The sequence below is a fragment of the Poromitra crassiceps genome (genome assembly GCF_964638095.1).
Source record: "Poromitra crassiceps genome assembly, chromosome: 9".
In the NCBI taxonomy this organism is placed as follows: Eukaryota; Metazoa; Chordata; class Actinopteri; order Beryciformes; family Melamphaidae; genus Poromitra; species Poromitra crassiceps.
In genome coordinates, this window is record NC_139630.1 from 46,621,369 (window position 1) to 46,648,846 (window position 27,478).

At 44.1% G+C, this 27,478-nt stretch overlaps 1 protein-coding gene across 1 annotated transcript in view; it reads left to right on the forward strand.

Annotated features, from left to right (window-relative positions):
- The window catches only part of otofa (otoferlin a), a gene marked incomplete at both ends in the record, with an annotated part of 119,659 nt that overhangs the window by 31,313 nt on the left and 60,868 nt on the right, over window positions 1-27,478 (forward strand). The window contains 2 exons of the mRNA XM_083643261.1: window positions 5,400-5,499; window positions 9,155-9,363. Of these exons, the coding sequence (XP_083499387.1) occupies window positions 5,400-5,499; window positions 9,155-9,363 (309 nt within the window). The remainder of the gene's footprint in view (window positions 1-5,399; window positions 5,500-9,154; window positions 9,364-27,478) is intronic.

Sequence of the window (27,478 nt, forward strand, 5' to 3'; positions counted from 1 at the left end):
TGTCCTGGCATTACGTTCTCGCCCATGTCCTGGCATTACATTCTCGCCCATGTCCTGGCATTACGTTCTCGCCCATGTCCTGGCATTACGTTCTCGCCCATGTCCTGGCATTTTCTTACCTGATTCAGTTGAAGTCGCTTCAGGAATGTGCTTCTCCATCTTTTTGCCCGTCTCATGAAAAGAGTATTTTGACAGAAAAGTTAGGGAGGTAATTCATATTTAGGAGGAGTAGTTTTTGCTCCAGGGCAAATCCACAGTTTGCTGAGGGAGGGAAGAGCGACACTCATTCACTTTTGCCACCCACAACTAATGATAAAGTTTAGTTAAATTCTGTGTGTGTGTGTGTGTGTGTGCGTGTGCGTGTCTGTGTGTGCGTGTGTCTGTGTGCGTATGTGTGCGTGTGTGTGTGTGCGTGTGTGTGCGTGTGGATGTTGTTGCTGTCATCAAAGTCAAGTTTGAACTATTCCAACAATTCTTAGCCCTTGAGTTATGTGAAAGCTCGGTAATAACTGAACCTTATGTAACTGGAATAACTCAAAATTAGTATTCAAAAAGTAGAGTGTGTGTGTGTGAGTGTGTGTGTGTGTGTGTGTGTGTGTGTGTGTGTGTGTGTGTGTGTGTGTGTGTGTGTGTGTGTGTGTGTGTGTGTTTGTGTATGTGTGTGCGCCGTGTGTGCGCATGTGTGTGTGTGTGTGTGTGTGTGTGTGTGTGTGTGTGTGTGTGTGTGCATGTGCATGTGTCGGAGGGGGTGTGTCATACCTCTTCATCAACATGGTGCTATCTATGCACGGCAGAAGCTTTTGCTACACCAATCAAAAGCCAAATTATAAATGTGACAGGTGTAAAATCCCCCTTTTCTCCAGTTGAATTACTGTCAGCCTTCATGGATTAGTGCGGTCCTGATACGACGACAGCTGGCTCCATAACTGCGCCAGAAAAAAAAAACATTTTACATTTCAAAGTTTTGCTCTCTTCTCACAGCCTCACCTGAGCCTCGGAGTTCTCGCCGTCATCAAGTCAACTCTAAGCTTAGCCGGGGGAAATCATGCTGATTGAAAGGGAAGGGAGCTGTGAATTATGGAGCAGATGAAAGTCAATTGTTTGCAGAAGTATAATCAATAATGGACTAATAATCAATAATGGATGGCACCTTTTGAAGTGCTAAAAAGTGAGACAGAACATGATATGGCCCCGCTCGGCTCAATTATCCAGCCGCTGTACAATGCCTGAACGGGACAAACCATTTTTCTAAATGGCTTCTCTATGAGCAGCGCCGGACATATTGACCACCATTGTGTGGCAAAAGAAAGAGTGGAGCATATTGTCCAGGGTAATATTGTCTGTGATATTGCCCAGAAGGCTTTGCACAAAGCAGTGAATATGGAAACCACATCAAACCGGTAGATTTGAGCGGCGTGGCGTCGCTCCGCGGGGACGAGTGAGATACAGTGCATACAGTAGAGCGTAGCAGTACTCCATACCTTTAAGGTGTCAACTGAAAGAAGTAGTATTGAAACTTCTCCAATCAAACGATACCTGCAGTCAATCCTTTTTTTTACACAGATCTACACAAAAGAGAGAGAGAGAAAAAGGTATTAAATGAAGTACTCTGTACTGGGGTACTGTACTGTATATCGTACTTTCTTAAACAATACCCAGACCTAGACGTGCACCTCCACAGACACAGCATCTGTCAGAGCCGGAGGGGCAGCAGATTCATTCATAACCAAGATTCAAAGTGCAGCAAAGTTCGGGCCGTGTGCATTTACCTCAATGAGTTGTTGTTATCTCTGTGCTGACTGATGCAGCCTCACTTTATTTACCTCATTATAGAGTTCTTATCTCTGTGCTGACTAATGCAGCCTCACCTTCCACTGGAGATTGCATTCATCATCGCTGGTTGAAAACGAGCAAGAGATATAGGAGAGGGCAGAGAGAGAGAGAGAGAGAGAGAGAGAACACACAGGAAGGGAGAGAGTCATAGAGGGTTGGTGTGATGAACAGTTTACTCTCTCTTTATTGGCTCATTGATAAGGAGCTACTGCTGTTGCTATTAATCTTAGTTATTGGTGGTGCTGTACATAATGTGGATTGTGTGTGTGTGTGTGTGTGTGTGCGTGTGCGTGTGTGTGCGTGTGTGTGTGTGTGTGTGATGTTGATGATCTCAGCCCAGATCCCAGTGGAACCACATTGTCTCCTCTGCTTGTCACTTCCCATAAAACTAGTCATGTTGGGCAGCTCACATCATTAGCAGTGATCCCCAAGGATTTGTACTCTCTGAGTGTGTGTGTGTGTGTGTGTGTGTGTGTGTGTGTGTGTGTGTGTGTGCGTGTGCGTGTGTGCGTGTGTGTGTGCGCGCGTGCATGTCACATGGTCATTGTGTACCCTTTCAGCTATCAGCTAGTTTTATCAGATAGTTTCTCTCCCTGTGGACTCATATCAAGCCTCGTGAGTGTGTGCCTGTTGTCTTTTGTGATTTTCTTGTTGCTCTAAAATAATGTAATATCATACAGCATTATACCACGTATTTCCACAGACAGCCTTATTTGCAATCTGAATCATTGTGTGTGTGTGTATGTGTGTGTGTGTGTGTGTGTGTGTGTGTGTGTCTGTGTGCGCGTGCTCATGCGTGCGTGTCTGTGTGTGTGTGCATGTGTGTGTGTGGCAGTGATCATTATCGTGGGGCTGACATGCGCTGTGTGTTCAGTGTGCGCTACGCTGCACGTTCTTTGTGTGTGACTGATTGCTCTGCTAGCAATACACTGTTTGGGGGGAAACTCGCTAAATTATTCAACTCTAATTGGCTGTTTGAATGGGGACTGTACCAGGTTTCTTCCCACTAAATTCTGAAGGACCCTTGGGTGCCACTGCCACAGATGAAGATCTTATACGAGACAACAAATTCCAGAGGGAGTCTCCCCTTGTAAAACAAATGCTACCTGATATTCATTATTCAATAGTTCATGCTCCAAATTGAGACTTTTATGGAAGCAGTGGTTTGAAGGTTGAAGGTGGCTTGAATGTTCCAAATTAGGCAAAATTTCAAGCAATCATTTTGTAAAAGTACACTTAAGGTTGGGATGCACCAACAAGGACTGGGTTTTAAACTGGATTAAATTATTGTTTGTCAAGAAATTCTGTTGCTTCTACAGTTTACTTTTTTAATATTTTATTTTGCTTTTTCAAATCCAAACACAATAGCAGACAGCATACGACCAACAAATGACAACAATCCACAATAGAGCAAATAATAAACAAATCAAAATTACAATCAAATGGACACTGTCCTCATAAAAAAAGACACACAAAAACAAAAGACACACAAAAAAACAAAAAAACATTGAGACACTCAGGGCGACATCACTCTTCAAGGATCATAGGTTGAACACATCCTCAATACAGGAAAACTATAGAGGTACAATCAATCTGGTATGATGGGAGCTTTTCCATATAATACACAAAGGGTTGCCGTAATATTGCCATATCTTCACATCTGCTATCAAAAAGCTCATAAAAAATATTGTTCAGAAAAGCTAATTCTGTTTGTTATTATGAAAAAAGTATTTGCCACCAAGCCTCTGTCTTTGGCTTTGCTTTCAAATTAAAACAACTGAGAACTTTTTTCTTCAGCTAAATACAAATAACCCATTTCAGGAAGCAAAGAAAAAGGAGCATTTAATCCAGTGAGCTGGATGAATGCTGTGATGTTTGTTATCCATTTAGCTGCTTCTCCTCCGGGGCAGCGATAAAAACTCAACAGAGCTGATTGGAAATTGCTCCCTGGTGCTGAAATGTGCTGAAAGTGTGTGGAGAATGAGCTATAATATTTGGAGATATGAATCATATAGTGGGCTATTTTCAAGTAATTGTTAGCATTTGTTTTGTGAGTTTGAGAGTGCCAGATAGGAGGCATTCCCCCACCAGGACAATTTAAAGATAATTTGTTCTCAGATTTAGTTTTCTGCCAGGGAAAAGTATGATAAATCCACTTTCAAATGCTCTACACAGCCACTCGGTGTCATGTCATATTGGGCTTCTTTTAAGTCCCAACTTAAAACCTATTTCTACCGGGAAAGCATTTACTAATTTTATCTGAGCCCCCTCTTTTATGTTGGGTTTTACCTTTTCTTAACTCTCATATTACCGTAAATTCCGCACTATAAGCCGCACCGGACTATAAGCCGCACCTGCAAAATTGACTGTTTGTTACATATATAAGCCGCACCGGACTATAAGCTGCGGGTGTTTTAATGTTTTTTTTTTTTTTTTTAATTGTGTTTTAATGTTTAATTACCATATGTAAGGGTTCGTGCACAGAGGGGATTGTCGGGAAAGAGATGGCTGTTTGAGGAAGCTCCCATTTATTAACATTTCAACAAAACAACATAACACAACACCACCTGTGTTTTTTTTTACAGTGCACACAGTGTCCGCGGTGTGGTGAAAAGAGGGCAAGAGAGGAAATTAAAACAGAAGTGGATTTATAGTTAGAAAGAGTGCTAAAGAAGAGAGAATTCAGTTTTTTTTTTTTTTTTTCTGAAAAAATCCATAGATAAGCCGCACCGTTATATAAGCCGCAGGGGCCAAAGAAGGCCAAAAAACGGGGAAAAAGCCGCGGCTTATAGTCCGGAATTTACGGTATATTCATTAATTTCATGCTCTCTATCCTCTTATGTTTTACATTTAGTCTTTATGGTGTTTGTTTCTCTTATTTTTTTATCTGTGCCAAATGGGCCCTGTTTTTATTGTACAGCACTTTGTAACTATATATTTTGAAAGGTGCTATATAAATAAAGTGTATTATTATTATTAAGAATGGTGTGTGTGTGTGTGTGTGTGTGTGTGTGTGTGTGTGTGTGTGTGTGTGTGTGTGTGTGTGTGTGTGTGTGTGTGTGTGTGTGTGTGTGTGTGCTTACGTGCGTGCGTGCACGTGCGTGTGTCGTTTTACAACTCCATACACCATTCAATTTATTTAATGGCACCCTCTCACTGTCTGTCACAACACAACACAACACATCTCCATCAGCACCCAGAGCACACACACACACACACACACACACACACACACACACACACACACACACACACACACACACACACACACACATGCACTCACCAGTCGATTCATGATGGTCACCGAGACACACTCACCTACACACAAGGCGGGGTGGTGGTGGAGAAGAGTCACTATCGCTGAATAAAAATAATGTTCCATATGAGTGTTACGAGATGGTTTTGTGAGCAGGGAATTGTAGAGCTATACCAAGGTGACGAGGCTTTACATTTACTCAGAGAGGACAGAGAGGGGAGTCAGAAGTCGGGGGAAAGGGCAAAAAAAAAGTATTGATTGCATTGATTTCTGTTGAAGAGTGTTGTCCTCTTCTGTTGTTTGCCTCCAGGCTGGTGGGGACTTTCCGCATGGTGCTTCAGAAGGTGGCTGAGGAGGGACATCTGGAGCTGACCGATACACTCATCGACGACAACAACACCTCCATAAAGGTAAAGCTGAGCACTGCTCTCAGGCCCGGGGCGCCCCAGCCTACAGGGGGCGCCGCAGCCTGCAGGGGGACACGTGTGGGCTTGTGACCAGAAGGTTCAGATTCATGGAGGAAATTGAATGAGTAAAGGATGTTACACACCAAGAGCGATGCGAATATACAGCACACAATTAATTAATTTGACGCACCTGTCACTCACGGCAACAGATGTGTATACGTCGGAAGCAAATTTCTGACAATTGACTGATATAGATTCGGAAAATATTATTGACGTGCAAATTAATCGCACGAAAAAAAACACCCCCGATGTGTAAGGTCCTTAAGGCTCTCCCCGCCTCAACAACTACTGTCGCTATGACCCAACTGCACCAGGTTTGAATTTGTGTATGAATCTCGGGCACATCGCCGAGTAAATTAATGTAAAAGCCGAACATTACATTTAAAAGAACAACAAAACAAAAAACTAGCTTAGTGCTTACAGTACATGCTTGCCAGCTGTGTGCATCTTGGCAATTAATGCAATCAAATCAAATCAGCTATTAGCTCACTGCTACAGTTTAATGTTACTGCTAGCATGCACTTAGCAAGGCCTGACACACACCCTCACTGTAGGGTTAAGAGACAATTTAGAACAAAGAAGTCCAACTAAGAACTAGCAAAACACTCAATAACAAAAACTGCAAATAGTCTATTGTTGTAAAATGATACATCTTACCATAAGGGAACAACGGAACTTGAAAGGGAATTTCTGCTACAGTAGTGCTAAAGTCTTTCACAAGCCATTTAAATGGTAGAGAAATGTCCTTTCAGACATGCACAGATCAACAAGGAGCTGATGGAAATCTGACACATCAGCACATTAGAGGCTTGCTGTTCTTCTTGCAAACAGAATCAAATGTATACCATGGTCTGGGTGAATACTCGTTTCTGATTGGCCGGCAGGTGTGCATTAAAAGCGTATAATGCACACGTAGTCCGGCTCAAGTCTAATCACATGTTGTCAATTCATCCGCTCCCCAACCTGCACAGCTGTTTAATCAAAACAGCACAGTAAACGTTTGTTCAACTTGCTACCTCAGCTTCTATGAGCTGAGCAGACTAGCTTCCCTGCACCAAACTCGTCTCGTATCCAAGGTTTGTCCTATTTACTGGAACACCAAACAACGTTTCCATTGCATGAGAAGCTGACGGGATGCTAATGCTTATTCCAGGTATTAGTCGTTTCCCAAGTGTTGCTAGCTAAACAGAGTTATGGCTCGTGAAAAACTTTCGATTTTGATTGCTAAACTTGTACCAAAAATTCGCGAATGCTTTTTATTTGATATTGTTGTCAAATGACCATGGTATAAGCAGGATAATCAACTGCAAGTGTGCATCATACGATTTTAACGGGGTCCACCCGCTATGCCGACCGTTTTTGTCATCTGGGAGTTCACATGGTGGTCTTGGAGGATGCAGCGTGTGGAAATGAGAGCACAGGATGTGTGAAAGAGAAGTCGTGTGTATGAGGTTTAAAGCACCCTGGGGTGCAGAATGAGGTTAGCGGAGCTCGGAGAGCACTGCAGATGTGATGTTACTGAGATGATATATACACACACACACAGCATGGAGGGGGCCCTAGGGCACGCACACACGCGCACACACACGCACACACACACACACACGCACACACACACACGCGCACACACACGCACACACACACACGCACACACACGCACACACACACACACACACACACACACACACACACACACACACACACTAATACAAGGATTTGAAGTAGCCTACTATACGTTCTTCCTACCCCCACCAAGTAAGGCAATGGAAATACTCAACCCAATTTCACCTTTGAGTTTTACTTACAACTCTGCACTGCTGGGGTTGCTATAGTAACGTTCTTAACTCCATAGGGTCCACCGTCAATGCAATGTGCGGTTGGACGGAAGAGAGAGAGAGAGAGAAAGAGAGAGAGAGAGAGAAGCCTGCATGTATATTTCTCCTCATCCATCTTTGTCAGTAAAATAAATTGGTCGCCATGTAATAAAGATCAGGTCATCTTCGGAGGGATTATATTTGTCCAAACACTGGTCCCCAGAAGACACCAAAGACAAAGTGTGTTGTCACCCATGTTTCGGCTTGGATTAAACTAAGCAGTTAGTGTCAAAATGAATTCCCCTCTCAACCACCAGTGACAAAATATGATTAATAGTACCATTATGCAGCCTATATTGAAACCATTTTTCTCAACATAATCAAACGAGTTGCTATAAACGTGGCATGAATGTAAGTCTAAAATGTCGCTTGTTCTGTGATTTCTTTGGACCATTGCACTCCAGGTTTGGCTTATAAATAATATCCTGTCATAGTAGTGCCATATGTAATGCAGTACTGTACTATGTGTGTGTTCAAGTCAGGAGAGAGCGCTTCAAAGCATCACAGGTTCAAGAGCTGAACCCTGAGGACAGCCCCCTCATTTAGCTGATGGCGAGCCTTACAACCAAGTAGGCTACCCATCGGCACTGCTTCAAATATAAAAAGCTAATTATCACTCTGTCAAAAGATCTGTATTTGGAACACTGGAAAAATGAAGAAAAACGAAATTGCTATTTGGCCCCAAATAGAAGATGTGTCTCGATTCCATCAGAGATGCTGTACAAGGGGAAGACAAATCCTGACCAAATAAAGGCCACCAGTTTGCTCTAGAAAAAGGATGATGTAAAAAGGCCACCCAGAGAGAGAGAGAGGAGCATGTCTGACGGGGGAGGAGAAACAGAAATGAACTTCCTCCTCCACTGTGAAAAAGATTCCTCCCTTTGGGAAACTTTCCAAGATGAAAATGCATTATCTTCATGAAGGGCAGCATTATGTTGCATCCTGTCACAAAGGTAACATGCATAACAGGTCCTGATCTTGAAATATTTGATCAACTCTCAATTCTATACTGTGTATCTGACACGTTGACATCCTATAGAGTCCATATATAATTTATAAACTATCGTAACTCTATATAGGGGACCAGTTGTAACAGCATTACTTCTGATTCTGATTAACTTCCATGCCAATAAAGCTCATTGAATTGAGATCCCCCCCCCCCCCCCCCCCCCCCATTTACTATTAATTTCCCCAAGGGGCAATGTGTTTGCAGCAACTAAAACAATAAAACAAAAGAAGAAAAATCACCCAAACATAAATGGATAAGTCTAAATGCATACTTGAACCCACACAAAAAAAAGCATTATTACAATAATGTCAAAATTACCTTCACAGAGTGTTCAATAATGGCATAGCTTATCAGTTGAGTTATGATCCACTTTTGTTCTAATACACAAATAAACACACAAATGGGAGTAGCTTCAAGGATCTGCATTGTCCTTTGCACCTTGACATTTTGGAGTTTTCAGGTTGGATTTACGATTCCAACTACTTGGATTTATTATTGGAACCATCAACACAAATGAGGGATATACACGCAAATGCTGCATCAGGTATCAATGGGTTAAACACGAAGAGAAAATCCTACATGTACTGCAATGATCTTTCCTCCAAATGCTCTAAGGCTAAATAATCACACCCTGACCAGTGTGAAAGAACAGTGTTTCTCTCACTGTTTATCGATACTATAAGCTCATTGTCATCGATCTGCCATCCTGTTGCAGACCAGCGTTTCCATAGAGATCAGATACCAGAGCATGGATGGCACGGTGGGGGTGTGGAACGACGGGGAGTTCTGCTGTGATGCTCCTGACGACCGCGACGGGACGTTTGCCTTCGAGACGGAGACGGACAGCTTACTGTCAGGACAAAGCCACGCGTCCGGGACGTCCCCCGGACGATCCTTACATGGGTCCATACCGACCTTCAGGAAGTGAGTGAAACTTGGACATCATTCCATATTCCATATCCTCATGACATCATCTAGAGATTACATTGGGTTAGATCAACTTTGTATATATTGGAAATTGGTTCATCGCCGCAGCAGAGAAAATGATGTCGATTAAAAAAGAAATATAGTGCTGAAGATAAAAACAAATGTAGCAAAATGTCAATGATTACAATCATGTAGCAATAGAAATAAAGATATAGTATATTCATTGACAGATATGCAGGTGAAAACACGTGCAAGTGTGCATTGTTGTTCACATGATCAGTGAACAGATGGGAGAACGTATAGCTAAGTTTGTGAGTGAGGGAGAAAGGTTTGGGAGGGAAGTCGTTAGTCCGTCATGTTGTCGGGCAGCTTGGGGCAGGTGAGATTGATATTATGGAAGTGGATTTAGGAAAACAGCTTAATCCAAAAGGAAATAGTCAGCTCAAATGTAACCGCTCACAGTGGGAAGATGCAATTGAAGAGGCTTATGAGGGGAATATGTTGAAGTATTCTGATCTGGCAGCTGAAGTGGTGCAGCAAGACTGGAAAGTATGATTGAGCCTTATTGATGTGGGTGCAGAGGATTTGTAGGCAGATCAACGTTAGCACTTCTTGGGGAATGAAGGATCTGTGGACAGTCTAAAGGAATATTTTGATGATTTTCAAACAGCTTTGTATCATTACAATGTCGGCGGTTTAAAGGGATCCTCCACTTTTTCGGGAGTTTAGCTCATTTGCCACATCCCCCCCACATAATACACCATGATACGCCATGCCTTACTGGCACTGTCTGCGCAGTTTACAGTGAGCTACAGCCGTGAAGTTCGTTAGTATCGCCATAGAATGGAGGGTAATGGTACAGCTGTTAAAAATCCGCCAAAACACATGGCGCCAAAATACATGTTGTGCTTCGGGTACTCACCACATGATGAAATATTAATCCAAAATGCACATAATCTGTTTTTTTGGAAGGAAAAGAGGTCGGCGGCTATGTTTGGAAAGTAGTGCCTCTATTCCTTCCAAAAAGACGAGATTATGTGCATTTTGGATTAATATTTCATTGTGTGGTGAGTACCTGAAGCACAACATGTATTTTGGCGCAGTGAGATGTGTGTTTTGGCAGATTTCTAACAGCTGTATCTTGGTATGTGGGGGGGATGTGGCAAATGAGCTAAACTCCCAAAAAAGTGGAGCATCCCTTTAAGTAAATGAATTTGCCAGCAGAAACTCCGCCGGGTGACGCGAAATGCACCGGTTAATGCATAATTGACAAAAAATGTAATTAGGCTACTACAACGCTGTTGCTTGGAATGGTATTTGACGCAATTATTTGTTGACTCAAGCCATTTATCTGCTCAAGTTTTTAAGGGGTCTTGACAGGAAATGGCACTACCAGGGCGTCTTGTGAGTTTAGTCGCTCAGTGCATCCAGCTCATGCATGGATGTGGCCTCAAACTGTCCAGCTGATGCAGCATCACTCTGTCACTAGTATGCAGAGGACACGCGTGACATGGAGTAGCGTGGACAGCGTGTTCGGGGCAACAGAGCTTAATGCAAAGGAGCAGGCAGTACATTGGCCAGACACTGACACACAAAGACGCACGATCAAGAACAATTTGTCAACAGACGTCACATGGGTATGCCATGTGTGTTCCATACACATTCCACTATACCAGGGGTGGGCAACTATTTTTCATGGGGGGCCACATGAGAAACCCAGATTGTTGCCGGGGGCCGAACAAATATTGTCATGCCGTAACCCATGGATGGGCGACTTTGATGATAGAGAGGGCCACAAAAAAATTTCCTCGCTACCAGATTTTGCTGAGGGCTGAATGGCGCCAGCACGAAAAATTTGGGGCATTTGAAGCCAGGTTTAGAGGAATAACTCATTTTAAATGAACAATTGTGATGTCATTATTCAGTCTTAACCACCAATATTTGATCCTTTTCCTCACTCACTCTTATGTCACCACCTGCTCTCCCTGCAGGGCTTGAAATTAACTTTTTTCACCACCTGCCAATATGGCTGCTAGATTTTAAAGTTACCAGCCAATTAGAATTTCCACTAGCCGAAATGTTTTTCTTGAAATAAACCAGAATATGAGTGGGTTAATTTAAGCATAAGTATCAGTAAGTGGCCCGGGATTCTCAAAGCCTGTGTTGAGGGTCACACAAGAACAAAAATGCACTCTTGAAGCTAAATAAATCCAAAACCAACAAGTTAATTATTTAAATTTCTACTTCAATGTAGAACAGTCATTTCTTACACATGAGATTACTTTTAGCCTTTTAGTCATAAATATTATTGAAAGATATTCCATATTTCAGACTGAAATGCTAAAACAGAAGAGTATTGCCCAGAATGACATGAACATTTGGACACTTATTCAGCGGGTATATTGCATGCACACATTGCTGTAGCAAGGGTTTGTGCAAAGTTTCAGTGCAATGAACAAGGCAGAGAGTGACTTGTTGGTGAGTTGAGTAGAAAGCAGTTTTTTTTATGTAGCCGGCCATTTCAGATTTAGCATCTTTTATCTTTTATTATCTTTTTATCCAATTAATGTCACAAAGAGATGTTGCAAATTCAGTCTGGGCACAATCTGGGCCAAACGGACGATATTTTAGGGTTTCCGGTATAGAGCAGACATTGTTTACAGTCCGACGACGTCTCATATGCAATTATCTGTTTGTAGAGATTAGCAAAAAGTCTGGACCTAAAACACCTAAAAAAATTTGCGATTGATCAACTCCACTGTATTCTCACGTCAATCGGACTGTTAAACAATGACCGCGGCGCACGGAGGCAGAAGTCTTGGCACGGCTGCGCGGACATCTGCTCTACACCGAAAACCCTGAACAGCCGTCTGTCCCAGGGTCTTATGAGTCGTCAGACTGATAGACTCTGGGTTCCCAGATTGGTCTGGGTATGCTGTCAGCCGAAGCAAAAATGAAAGGAACGCATCTGTATTTAAAGACAATGCCACAGAAGAAAGACATGAAAAGGAGAAAATCAATCGTTCCATCATACCGATGGGAATTACCCGTACAACGAGGCCAAGGTTTTGAATAAACCTGTGCCCAAAATCATTAGTTCGCAAGCTGAATTGTCAAAGTGTGAAAAGGACAGCAGAGACCTGCGTATATGAATCTGTATATAGGACACATCTGAATCAGAGACCTGTGTATATGAATCTGTATATAGGACACATCTGAATCAGATGAAATCATACTTGTCTTTCCAAAGAGTCAGCTTTTCAGCGATGGAGAGAGAAACTTGTCCATTTTCCCACCAGCACTCATGGATGTTTTCAAATATACAGTGGGTTTTGAGTGGGTTTTATGGGCCTTAGGGATGTGAAACTTTCAACCCTTTCAAATTCGAATGAAAAACATCACATAGCTGGAGTTACAGCCTAGAATCCAAAACATCATATATTCATGGTTCACAATAAATAGGCTTTAAGAGGTTATTAGAAATTTAGTAAGCACTGTATGAAACGACCCCCTGCCCACCAGGCTTTCCTTTGTTATGATATTGGCTATCCCTCTGTGGTTGGCTGGCTTGTTACATATTTGCAGAATAATTTGTGGAATAATCTGTGGGTGGTATTGATTTCCACTGAGACTGTCTATTCATCCAGAGCCCTAAATCCATCATTATAATGCATGTTAAGTGTGTGTGTGTGTGTGTGTGTGTGTGTGTGTGTGTGTGTGTGTGTGTGTGTGTGTGTGTGTGTCTGTGTGTGTGTGTGTGTGTGTGTGTGTGCGCACGCACACACGCACTCCTGGTTTTGTTTTTGTCTGTCGAAATTATGCTGAGAATGCATCTTCTTGTAGCCTCTGCAATTAAACTGAGAGAAAGTGAGATTTGAAGAAACCCAAGGAAAACAAGAAAAGTTGGTTAATGGTAACTGTAGTGCATCCCACGAGTGTTACATAACATCTACTGTATTAGGACTTGGTACATAAAGAACAGGTCAGATGGTATATACTGTAGCACTTTATTTGGATAGTCCGCCTACAAAGAGTCTACAGAGTATTTGTAACATCTCAACAGCTTATTAGTTGACACTCACCCATTCAACTGTTTTGCTTTTGTCTCTAGATGTTTAACATATTATGTTTGCTTCCGGCTCCACACACCTGATTCTCATCACCTGGAGCTACTAAATTATTCTGAGAATATGTATGAAATGTAAATGGTAAATGGACTGCATTTATATAGCACTTTTATCCAAAGCGCTTTACAATGTGCCTACATTCACCCATTCACACACCGAAGGCGGCAAGCTGCCACGCAGGGTACTGGCGCAGCCATTGGGAGCAATTCGGGGTTCAGTGTCTTGCCCACTCGTCTGCCATCGAGACATGCAGAGCAAGCGACACAGCCGGCATACCACACTGTAAACAAGAAGCAGGAAATACACAGTCCCAAACCGCGATACAAACAGAGACTAAGCTTATTTTCACAGCCATGGCCACTTTATTTTCACAGTCACAGTCACGGTTTAATCCAGTATATGCTGTCAAGCCTCGCTGGGTCACTCTCTGTCCATTTATAAACGCGGAAAATAGCTAAATCCAGAAACGAAGCAGCAGCCTCGGCCCGACGCTCCAGCAGGCTTGAATCAATAAAGCGTGTTTTCACAACACAGAGAGGGGGCGTGGCTTCTTTCACTGGTCTCAACATTATAACTCGCCTGTCTCACTAGATATTATAATAGTCTTTTGTGGGCATCTAGCAGTGTTGAATATCGCATTTAGTGCCTTTAAGGGGTCCTTGACGTGAAAAAGTTTGAGAACCACTGAAAGACTCTGGAGATAATGCACAGTGAAAGAGAAGTGAAGGTTGATATCAAACATGATAAACTCAAAACTGTATTCATTATACCCTACATATATTCATTGTATGCTAAGTATATGCAACTCCTCTGTCCCATCTTAACCTCCACACACACACACTCACCTACACACACACACACATACACACACACACACACACACACACACACACACACACACGCACACAAATCAGTATATTTTGCATTGCATGACATTCATCAGTACGGTAATTCTTCACCTTCTCACACACAAGCCCTCTGTCCTTGGTGCTGGACCAAGGCGCCTGTCATCTAGTCTCTGTCAGTCAGCGCTCAGAAGGGGGCGCCGCAGGGCTTTTGTGTTGGATGAAAACCCAAAGAGTTGCTGAGAAAATACTGATGGAAAGCCGGAGGAGAACTTCCTGCAGGCGAGCCGACAGATCCACCTCCATTTATCAGCACAGTGGGGGCGTGCAGATTGATGCTTTGTGGACAGTTTTTTAATAGCCCTGCCACTTCTCATCTCAAACTTTAATATCCTGAAATACCAGCGGCTCAGCTCCTCTACACTGCACAGCTTTTCTTTTTTTCTTTTTTTGTATATTTTTTTTCCACGATTTTCTATCCCATTTTTATCCCCCATTAGTGCCTCTTTTTAATGTATTTATCCTGGTTGCTGCTCCACCCTCTGTCGATCTGGGGAGAGCCAAAACTGGCTCCATGCTTCCTCCGAGACATGGGCAGTAGCCAGCCGCTTCTTTTCACCTGACAGGGGAAGCTTCACCGGTAGGACATAGCACGTGGGAGGTTCACGCTATTCCAACGAGTTCCCCTCCCTCCGAACAGGCGCCCCGAACGACCACCACTTCAGCGACCAGGATATTACATGTTTTGGTAAGGGGTTCCTAAGGGGCACGGAGAGAACATGCAAACTCCACACAGAAAGGCCCTTTTGACGACCCCACCCAGGCGGTGGGCACTCGAGGACATGCGGACGGGCACAGCGTCCCAGGTGGGAATCGAACCGAGGACCTTCTAGCTGTGAGGCGACAGCTCTACCACTGAGCCACCCTGCAGAGCTTTTCAAAATGTCACTTTTGTTGCTGTCCTGACTCTGTTGTTTTTACCGCTCTTTTGTTGCTGTCCTCTGTTGCACCCAATTATAGACAGTGTTGCAAGCCCTGGGCATCGTTATAGAGACAGTCCGCATGTCAGGGAACGCCCACAAAATGTGTAAAACGGCTGGCGCGCGAGTGGGGTAAAACCGCCCATATATCTCATGGGCTGACTCACCAAAAGACGGTGCTGCGGCTCTAAACTACATGTTTGGGGGTTCTAGAGCAGAACACAAGACGTCTGCTCAGATGTGCGTTTACTGCGGTGGTTAAATCCCCGATCGTGTCTGCCTGGGCTGGTCTATCAGCTAAATTCTAACTTTGCTGAATGGATAGAACGGGGGTTTTTACCCCACCCTGACCACGCCCCCTGCCAGGCTGAGCCAGCTAAACCAGCGTCTATGACGAGACGTGGCCTCAACCTATTGTTAATATCATTATGCACTCGCTTGTCTGGGGGCTTCCAGCATCGGCTAGTGTGGACAAAGTCCATCAGGAAAGAGGGAAATATACATCCATAGTTCATGGATGACACGCGGCTTCACCAGCCCATTCCAGCATCCGCGAGCGAGCCTCTGAAACAGATAGAGACTCTCTTACCACTTTCAGACAGACATGGTTCTGGTTCGGGCTCTGGCTCTGTTGTGGAGTCTCAGAACCTTGGTTCTTTCTGGCGAACCAGCCTGCATTCACGCCAGTTTAAGCGGAACCAAAGTGGGAGGATGTTATTCTGTAGTCCTTCAGTTTTTTAAGTTGATTCATTATTTGGTCTGGCGTTCGAGTGAACCCAGCCTTGGCCATCTCTTCCGCAAGTTCGGCATACAACTTGCTCTTTCTTGTACTGTTTGTAGCTTTTGTTGAAATTCGGTACATGCCCAAATCGCCACTAAACATTTGGTTTCCTCAGCAGACCACTGCAAATGCTTTTTCTCCATGTTGTCGCTGCCTTCTCCTTCCTGCTCGTCTTCACAAACTAGAATGAGACACGGCCACTGATGATGTCACGGTTCGCAAGGAAAAACCAACAATTTTTTGGTTCCGCTGAGAACCAACTTTTCAGGTTCCGAACCAATTTTTTTTTCCGGTCTGAACGCGCCGGCCGGTTCAAATTTGGGTTCGGGAACCGGACCGGCACGGAGCCCTGCCGGTGTGAAAGCCCTATCTGAGAGACCGCCTTAACCCCGGAAAACACTTCTTCAAGGCTTCTGCATCTGCGTGACCTCATAAGCGCCACTCTTACTCACCGTGGCAACACGATATAAACAAAACAACGGATTTGGCCGCGACAATTGTAACTCATTGCTCTGGCGATGAGGTGTTGATGTAAAATACTTGAATAAAGATTCTGGAGTCAGAGATTGGTCTCAGATTAATGTATTGTAGCTTGCAAGCAGAGAAATACAGTGTATAGCTTAAGGCTGGTACAATGTTTCCTCAACTGGCCATGCATGGCACAGGTCAGGGCTTAAATACAGCCAAAATAGAGGAGCTGTTACTGTATGATGTTCTTCTAATGTAAGAGTACAATACAGACAGATAAAGAAATGCACTTATTAGGATGTTGTGTTCTAAGGAGTAGCAGTCTCAGTACAGGAAAAGACATGGGTCACAGGATATGAGAGATTGGGCCAGATTGAACCAAGTAGATAGAGCAGGGCAACTGTGTCAATTTATAGGTTATGGGTGAGTTTGCTAGATAGTTCGATGAAGTTAAAATTCACAACAGGTGTGAATATGTCGGTGGGAATAACCTCTCTGGCATGAGCATCTCACACCTTTAGAGAAGAGGAGGAGGAGGACGAGGATGTCAGGAACAGTTGATCCTCCAGGTATCTCCTCTGGCTTGCTGTTTGATTCCCATCTTTCTCATCCACCTTGTTGTGTGCGGTTGCGTGTGCTCCAGCATTATAACACACACTTCAAACACTTATTGTGTCAGCCATTCGCTGTCTGTCCCTCCGAGGCGCTGTTCCTGACATCGTTTATAATCATTTCGCATTATTCATGAGGACATTTCACAGCGATAAAACAGCAAATTATCCCGCGCAACGCTCATCAGCAGGAGAGCGGTGTACATAATTCTGCCTATACAACATTATAACTGCCTCCTCTCGGCGCTTGGGGCTCCACGCAACGATGTCTATTGCTGTTACATCACCTATACTATAGCATAAAGGTCATAATGCTGGTTATAGCACAGTTTGCACTCTTCACTTTTCTCTGGGCATTGAATCTGACAGGACTTTGTGCGTTGGTGAGCGTATATATCTGAACAAACTAAGAGTGCAATAGAATGCCAGTGCTCTCTGAAGGCTTATAGGTTTCTCTCTCTCCGTCTGTTTGGATTGAATGAAACTCACCGATCCCACCCAGAATGAACTCACCCAGCCATTTTCCGTTCTCCCTTCTTCTCCCCCTCTCCCTGTGTTCCCCTCCTCTCCCCTGCTCTGCATCCTCTCTCTCTGTGACTCCACCATGATCTACGGCGGCGCTCTAAAAGCCGTTAGTGTCATCTGCACCCCTCTGCCAAATCAGCTCCCTGTTGATTTGCAGGGTGTTTCTTTATTCCTAATCAATAAATCACCTCTGTATGTTTTTAGTGCCACTGAAGCACATCCACTGAATAGTGCAAACGAGCGCACAGACGCTCCACTTCCACTTCATCTGTGCACATCGAATGCAGGAGATGGAGGAGCAGCAGCATTTCATCTAATGGCTTGATGCAAGTTGATGACATGAAGACATCAAAGGCCTACATGAGAAGCATTTATGCTTTAACACCGGTCCAAAGGACTACTCAGAGAGGATGTGTCCCTGTGGAGACAATCTATGAATGAGTACCTCTGAATGAATGAATGAATGAATGAATGAATGAATTCCAGAGATGGGAAGTAGCTAAGTACAAATACTTTGTTACTGTACTTAAGTAGGATTTTCAGCTATTTATTTTTCTGACAACTTTTTACTTTTACTTTTTACTACTGCTTACATTTTCAAAACAGGCTAGTTACTTTAGTTATAATGCACAACAGACAAAAACGATGTCTGTCTGATACTACCCTATTGTTTTCATTTTGTGTTATCACCCATTTTGAATCACTTGTTTTTAAATTGATGCACATCCTGACTGTTGAGACAGCCGGTGGGTTGAAGCGGCTCTCTTCTGTAGCATTCCTCTGTGTGTCTTCACAGAGCTGGAGGCTATTCTCCGGAGGCTTTGCTCTGTTGCTGTCAGCTCCCACGTCGTGCTTTGCTGCGGTGCATTTTCTCTGCTTGTGTGTGATGCGCTTTGAGCGAGCATGTACGTTTCCCCCTCCATTGTTGTTCCCCTGTTTCCATGAGCTCCGATGTGGGAGCAGACGATGAAGATCGGCCTCCTGGAGTAAAAACTCCTGCGTCGCCTTTGTGTCTTCATCCCAGACACGGTTCAAACAGGAGTTAGAAATACTGTATATTGGCATATTTGTATAGCTTGGGCGAAGCATCAGCTGACAGGGGTTTACAATTCAGATAGTACTAAACAAAATTGAGAAGGGAGCTCCTTGAATTTTACAAAAGTAGTATTTAATCCCGAAGTAATATATTCGTGTACACAGCAGTGTTACAGACAGAATATATCTTCAAAGGGGTACACGGGCAAACAAAACGCTACGCGCGTTTCAACCACACTGGGTCTTCATCAGGCTGGAATAGCTGGGCGTCGGCCACCGCACCTGAGTATAAAAGACATACGTGGCACAGTTCAGAGGCAATGACGTGAGGTGGGCAGTACTATGACATCATACTGTAGGTAGGGCCATCATAAAGCAACACACACTCACATAGAGTAACAACATAAACTAGAAGGTTTACATTTCCTACCGAAAATGTAATTGTGCTTGCGTCCTCGCCATGCACCGCCTGGCTTGCAAGGTCCCTGCCCATGCAATTAGGGGGACTAATGCTGCCTTCCAGACACCTGGGACGTGGGTGTTTCCCATTGGAAAAGTCCCAGTCCCCACCTTCAACACAACCCTTTGAAACTGGTGGAGCCTGGGCCGGTGGAGTTCAGGAGTTTGGACTTAACGTCCCCAGATCAAGACTGCTGGCTTGTGAGCTGGAGGTGGATGGATGGAGTCTCTGAGTGTGACAGGAGCATCTATGAAAGGAGAGCAGAGCAGTTTTCACCTGTCCACATGCAGCAGCATGACCGAAGCGTCAGATTAGCTCGCGAATAGCGGCCAAACCACTTGACAAAACCCTTTGCCAAGTCAGAGCATGTCCTCAATGAGCCGCTCATTTTGAGGTATGGCATGTCTATGTCTTGTGAAAGATGTGGGAGTTATTACGCGCCGAACTTTGTGGCAGATATATTCCGGGCCTTGCCCCCCTTAATTTTCCACCCCGAGTCCTACGCCGCCATCCGTGAGTGTTGCCCCCCTTAATTTTCCACCCCGATTCCAACGCCGCCATTCGTGAGTCTCTACGAGTTACGGTTGCGGAGATACGTTGCTGTAGCGCCCCCCATAGGCAAACAATAGCGCCCCCTACACGCCAAATGACACTATCTCTTCTGAAATCAACTCAGAAGTGTCAAGTGTCATACAAGAAGGAAGGCTGGCCATAATGAGAATGAATCCGCACTTCCTGCCGCCCTTCAAAATAAAACAATTTCGAAGGGACAGGCACTGAATGCTGCTATAGCGCCCCCTAAAGGCGAAATGACAAAATACTTCTGATATAGGCTCAGAGTACATCCCTCCACACCTGTACCAAGTTTGGTTAGCATCGGACGATCTTTGTGAAATAGGCCCCACCCACAGAAAGTTGGAAGTCGATTATATGGCAACGGTGCGTTTTTTTCAAAAACTTCCAAATCAGTGTTGTGCAGGACAGTCCCCACATGATGTGTGCGTTGGTTTGGTGAAGATTGGACAAAATTTCAAGGAGAAATGGCAAAAAAACTGTTTTGGACAAAATGCAAAATGGCGGAAAATCTAGTCAGACGCAAATGGGCGTGGCCTAGTTGAGTAGATGCGGGAGGACCCAAGGACTCCAGGGAAAAAAGAATTTTGATGATAAACCCTACGGTTCAAAAGTTATCGACCAAAAGGTAAGGAGGGCTGTTATAGCGCCACCATCTGGTCAATTGGTGCAATTTTTTCGGGGATAGTAAAAGACCCCTCAGTGCACCTCCCTACCAAGTTTCGTAGCTCTAGCTTTTATGGTTTCTGAATGACAGCTAATTTACTGCAAGATTTTGCAAGATTTTTCCAAACCCCATGCAAGTCAATGGGGAAAAAAATGGCGCTTAATGGCGAATTGCGGCCAAACCGCTTTCACAAACCCTTAGCAAAGTCATAGCAACCATGTCCTCAATGAGCCGCTCATTTTGAGGTCTGGCATGTCTATGTGGCGCAAAAATTGAGGGAGTTATTACGCGGCTAACTTTTTGGCAGATATAATAAGAATAGGAATAATAAGTATGTGGGACTTCAAGATTGTGCCTTGCTTGTCAGCAAGCACAATAATAAGTATGTGGGATTTCAAGATTGTGCCTTGCTTGTCAGCAAGCACAATAATTATTGCTTTTATCTCGGAAACGGAAGGTGCAATCGTGATTCCGCCCACCACTAGCGTACTTTTTCACCCCGATTCCAACGCCGCCATGCGTGAGTCTCTACGACTTACGGTTGCGGAGATATGTTGCTGTAGCGCCCCCCATAGGCAAACAATAGCGCCCCCTACACGCCAAATGACACTATCTCTTCTGAAATCAACTCAGAAGTGTCAAGTGTCATACAAGAAGGAAGGCTGGCCATAATGAGAATGAATCTGCACTTCCTGCCGCCCTTCAAAATAAAACCATTTAGAAGGGACAGGCACTGAATGCTGCTATAGCGCCCCCTAAAGGCGAAATGACAAAATACTTCTCCTATAGGCTCAGAGTACATCCCTCCACACCTGTACCAAGTTTGGTTAGCATCGGACGATCTTTGTGAAATAGGCCCCACCCACAGAAAGTTGGAAGTGGATTATATCGCAACGGTGTGTTTTTTTTTTCAAAACTTCCAAATCAGTGTTGTGCAGGACAGTCCCCACATGATGTGTGCGTTGGTTTGGTGAAGATTGGAGAAAATTCCAAGGAGAAATGGCAAAAAAACGGTTTTGGACAAAATGCAAAATGGCGGGAAATCTAGTCAGACGCAAATGGGCGTGGCCTAGTTGAGTAGATGCGGGAGGACCCAAGGAATCCAGGGAAAAAATAATTTTGATGATAGACCCTACGGTTCAAAAGTTATGGACCAAAAGGTAAGGAGGGCTGTTATAGCGCCACCATCTGGTCAATTGGTGCAATTTTTTCGGGGATAGTAAAAGACCCCTCAGTGCACCTCCCTACCAAGTTTCGTAGCTCTAGCTTTTATGGTTTCTGAATGACAGCTAATTTACTGCAAGATTTTGCAAGATTTTTCCAAACCCCATGCAAGTCAATGGGGAAAAAAATGGCGCTTAATGGCGAATTGCGGCCAAACCGCTTTCACAAACCCTTAGCAAAGTCATAGCAACCATGTCCTCAATGAGCCGCTCATTTTGAGGTCTGGCATGTCTATGTGGCGCAAAAATTGAGGGAGTTATTACGCGGCTAACTTTTTGGCAGATATAATAAGAATAGGAATAATAAGTATGTGGGACTTCAAGATTGTGCCTTGCTTGTCAGCAAGCACAATAATAAGTATGTGGGATTTCAAGATTGTGCCTTGCTTGTCAGCAAGCACAATAATTATTGCTTTTATCTCGGAAACGGAAGGTGCAATCGTGATTCTGCCCAGCACTAGCGTACTTTTTCACCCCGATTCCAACGCCGCCATCATTGAGTCTCTACGAGTTACGGTTGCGGAGATACGTTGCTGTAGCGCCCCCCATAGGCAAACAATAGCGCCCCCTACACGCCAAATGACACTATCTCTTCTGAAATCAACTCAGAAGTGTCAAGTGTCATACAAGAAGGAAGGCTGGCCATAATGAGAATGAATCTGCACTTCCTGCCGCCCTTCAAAATAAAACCATTTAGAAGGGACAGGCACTGAATGCTGCTATAGCGCCCCCTAAAGGCGAAATGACAAAATACTTCTGATATAGGCTCAGAGTACATCCCTCCACACCTGTACCAAGTTTGGTTAGCATCGGACGATTTTTGTGAAATAGGCCCCACCCACAGAAGATTGGAAGTGGATTATATCGCAATGGTGTGTTTTTTTTTAAACTTCCAAATCAGTGTTGTGCAGGACAGTCCCCACATGATGTGTGCGTTGGTTTGGTGAAGATTGGAGAAAATTCCAAGGAGAAATGGCAAAAAAACGGTTTTGGACAAAATGCAAAATGGCGGGAAATCTAGTCAGACGCAAATGGGCGTGGCCTAGTTGAGTAGATGCGGGAGGACCCAAGGAATCCAGGGAAAAAATAATTTTGATGATAGACCCTACGGTTCAAAAGTTATGGACCAAAAGGTAAGGAGGGCTGTTATAGCGCCACCATCTGGTCAATTGGTGCAATTTTTTCGGGGATAGTAAAAGACCCCTCAGTGCACCTCCCTACCAAGTTTCGTAGCTCTAGCTTTTATGGTTTCTGAATGACAGCTAATTTACTGCAAGATTTTGCAAGATTTTTCCAAACCCCATGCAAGTCAATGGGGAAAAAAATGGCGCTTAATGGCGAATTGCGGCCAAACCGCTTTCACAAACCCTTAGCAAAGTCATAGCAACCATGTCCTCAATGAGCCGCTCATTTTGAGGTCTGGCATGTCTATGTGGCGCAAAAATTGAGGGAGTTATTACGCGGCTAACTTTTTGGCAGATATAATAAGAATAGGAATAATAAGTATGTGGGACTTCAAGATTGTGCCTTGCTTGTCAGCAAGCACAATAATAAGTATGTGGGATTTCAAGATTGTGCCTTGCTTGTCAGCAAGCACAATAATTATTGCTTTTATCTCGGAAACGGAAGGTGCAATCGTGATTCTGCCCAGCACTAGCGTACTTTTTCACCCCGATTCCAACGCCGCCATCATTGAGTCTCTACGAGTTACGGTTGCGGAGATACGTTGCTGTAGCGCCCCCCATAGGCAAACAATAGCGCCCCCTACACGCCAAATGACACTATCTCTTCTGAAATCAACTCAGAAGTGTCAAGTGTCATACAAGAAGGAAGGCTGGCCATAATGAGAATGAATCTGCACTTCCTGCCGCCCTTCAAAATAAAACCATTTAGAAGGGACAGGCACTGAATGCTGCTATAGCGCCCCCTAAAGGCGAAATGACAAAATACTTCTGATATAGGCTCAGAGTACATCCCTCCACACCTGTACCAAGTTTGGTTAGCATCGGACGATTTTTGTGAAATAGGCCCCACCCACAGAAGATTGGAAGTGGATTATATCGCAATGGTGTGTTTTTTTTTAAACTTCCAAATCAGTGTTGTGCAGGACAGTCCCCACATGATGTGTGCGTTGGTTTGGTGAAGATTGGAGAAAATTCCAAGGAGAAATGGCAAAAAAACGGTTTTGGACAAAATGCAAAATGGCGGGAAATCTAGTCAGACGCAAATGGGCGTGGCCTAGTTGAGTAGATGCGGGAGGACCCAAGGAATCCAGGGAAAAAATAATTTTGATGATAGACCCTACGGTTCAAAAGTTATGGACCAAAAGGTAAGGAGGGCTGTTATAGCGCCACCATCTGGTCAATTGGTGCAATTTTTTCGGGGATAGTAAAAGACCCCTCAGTGCACCTCCCTACCAAGTTTCGTAGCTCTAGCTTTTATGGTTTCTGAATGACAGCTAATTTACTGCAAGATTTTGCAAGATTTTTCCAAACCCCATGCAAGTCAATGGGGAAAAAAATGGCGCTTAATGGCGAATTGCGGCCAAACCGCTTTCACAAACCCTTAGCAAAGTCATAGCAACCATGTCCTCAATGAGCCGCTCATTTTGAGGTCTGGCATGTCTATGTGGCGCAAAAATTGAGGGAGTTATTACGCGGCTAACTTTTTGGCAGATATAATAAGAATAGGAATAATAAGTATGTGGGACTTCAAGATTGTGCCTTGCTTGTCAGCAAGCACAATAATAAGTATGTGGGATTTCAAGATTGTGCCTTGCTTGTCAGCAAGCACAATAATTATTGCTTTTATCTCGGAAACGGAAGGTGCAATCGTGATTCTGCCCAGCACTAGCGTACTTTTTCACCCCGATTCCAACGCCGCCATCATTGAGTCTCTACGAGTTACGGTTGCGGAGATACGTTGCTGTAGCGCCCCCCATAGGCAAACAATAGCGCCCCCTACACGCCAAATGACACTATCTCTTCTGAAATCAACTCAGAAGTGTCAAGTGTCATACAAGAAGGAAGGCTGGCCATAATGAGAATGAATCTGCACTTCCTGCCGCCCTTCAAAATAAAACCATTTAGAAGGGACAGGCACTGAATGCTGCTATAGCGCCCCCTAAAGGCGAAATGACAAAATACTTCTGATATAGGCTCAGAGTACATCCCTCCACACCTGTACCAAGTTTGGTTAGCATCGGACGATTTTTGTGAAATAGGCCCCACCCACAGAAGATTGGAAGTGGATTATATCGCAATGGTGTGTTTTTTTTTAAACTTCCAAATCAGTGTTGTGCAGGACAGTCCCCACATGATGTGTGCGTTGGTTTGGTGAAGATTGGAGAAAATTCCAAGGAGAAATGGCAAAAAAACGGTTTTGGACAAAATGCAAAATGGCGGGAAATCTAGTCAGACGCAAATGGGCGTGGCCTAGTTGAGTAGATGCGGGAGGACCCAAGGAATCCAGGGAAAAAATAATTTTGATGATAGACCCTACGGTTCAAAAGTTATGGACCAAAAGGTAAGGAGGGCTGTTATAGCGCCACCATCTGGTCAATTGGTGCAATTTTTTCGGGGATAGTAAAAGACCCCTCAGTGCACCTCCCTACCAAGTTTCGTAGCTCTAGCTTTTATGGTTTCTGAATGACAGCTAATTTACTGCAAGATTTTGCAAGATTTTTCCAAACCCCATGCAAGTCAATGGGGAAAAAAATGGCGCTTAATGGCGAATTGCGGCCAAACCGCTTTCACAAACCCTTAGCAAAGTCATAGCAACCATGTCCTCAATGAGCCGCTCATTTTGAGGTCTGGCATGTCTATGTGGCGCAAAAATTGAGGGAGTTATTACGCGGCTAACTTTTTGGCAGATATAATAAGAATAGGAATAATAAGTATGTGGGACTTCAAGATTGTGCCTTGCTTGTCAGCAAGCACAATAATAAGTATGTGGGATTTCAAGATTGTGCCTTGCTTGTCAGCAAGCACAATAATTATTGCTTTTATCTCGGAAACGGAAGGTGCAATCGTGATTCTGCCCAGCACTAGCGTACTTTTTCACCCCGATTCCAACGCCGCCATCATTGAGTCTCTACGAGTTACGGTTGCGGAGATACGTTGCTGTAGCGCCCCCCATAGGCAAACAATAGCGCCCCCTACACGCCAAATGACACTATCTCTTCTGAAATCAACTCAGAAGTGTCAAGTGTCATACAAGAAGGAAGGCTGGCCATAATGAGAATGAATCTGCACTTCCTGCCGCCCTTCAAAATAAAACCATTTAGAAGGGACAGGCACTGAATGCTGCTATAGCGCCCCCTAAAGGCGAAATGACAAAATACTTCTGATATAGGCTCAGAGTACATCCCTCCACACCTGTACCAAGTTTGGTTAGCATCGGACGATTTTTGTGAAATAGGCCCCACCCACAGAAGATTGGAAGTGGATTATATCGCAATGGTGTGTTTTTTTTTAAACTTCCAAATCAGTGTTGTGCAGGACAGTCCCCACATGATGTGTGCGTTGGTTTGGTGAAGATTGGAGAAAATTCCAAGGAGAAATGGCAAAAAAACGGTTTTGGACAAAATGCAAAATGGCGGGAAATCTAGTCAGACGCAAATGGGCGTGGCCTAGTTGAGTAGATGCGGGAGGACCCAAGGAATCCAGGGAAAAAATAATTTTGATGATAGACCCTACGGTTCAAAAGTTATGGACCAAAAGGTAAGGAGGGCTGTTATAGCGCCACCATCTGGTCAATTGGTGCAATTTTTTCGGGGATAGTAAAAGACCCCTCAGTGCACCTCCCTACCAAGTTTCGTAGCTCTAGCTTTTATGGTTTCTGAATGACAGCTAATTTACTGCAAGATTTTGCAAGATTTTTCCAAACCCCATGCAAGTCAATGGGGAAAAAAATGGCGCTTAATGGCGAATTGCGGCCAAACCGCTTTCACAAACCCTTAGCAAAGTCATAGCAACCATGTCCTCAATGAGCCGCTCATTTTGAGGTCTGGCATGTCTATGTGGCGCAAAAATTGAGGGAGTTATTACGCGGCTAACTTTTTGGCAGATATAATAAGAATAGGAATAATAAGTATGTGGGACTTCAAGATTGTGCCTTGCTTGTCAGCAAGCACAATAATAAGTATGTGGGATTTCAAGATTGTGCCTTGCTTGTCAGCAAGCACAATAATTATTGCTTTTATCTCGGAAACGGAAGGTGCAATCGTGATTCTGCCCAGCACTAGCGTACTTTTTCACCCCGATTCCAACGCCGCCATCATTGAGTCTCTACGAGTTACGGTTGCGGAGATACGTTGCTGTAGCGCCCCCCATAGGCAAACAATAGCGCCCCCTACACGCCAAATGACACTATCTCTTCTGAAATCAACTCAGAAGTGTCAAGTGTCATACAAGAAGGAAGGCTGGCCATAATGAGAATGAATCTGCACTTCCTGCCGCCCTTCAAAATAAAACCATTTAGAAGGGACAGGCACTGAATGCTGCTATAGCGCCCCCTAAAGGCGAAATGACAAAATACTTCTGATATAGGCTCAGAGTACATCCCTCCACACCTGTACCAAGTTTGGTTAGCATCGGACGATTTTTGTGAAATAGGCCCCACCCACAGAAGATTGGAAGTGGATTATATCGCAATGGTGTGTTTTTTTTTAAACTTCCAAATCAGTGTTGTGCAGGACAGTCCCCACATGATGTGTGCGTTGGTTTGGTGAAGATTGGAGAAAATTCCAAGGAGAAATGGCAAAAAAACGGTTTTGGACAAAATGCAAAATGGCGGGAAATCTAGTCAGACGCAAAT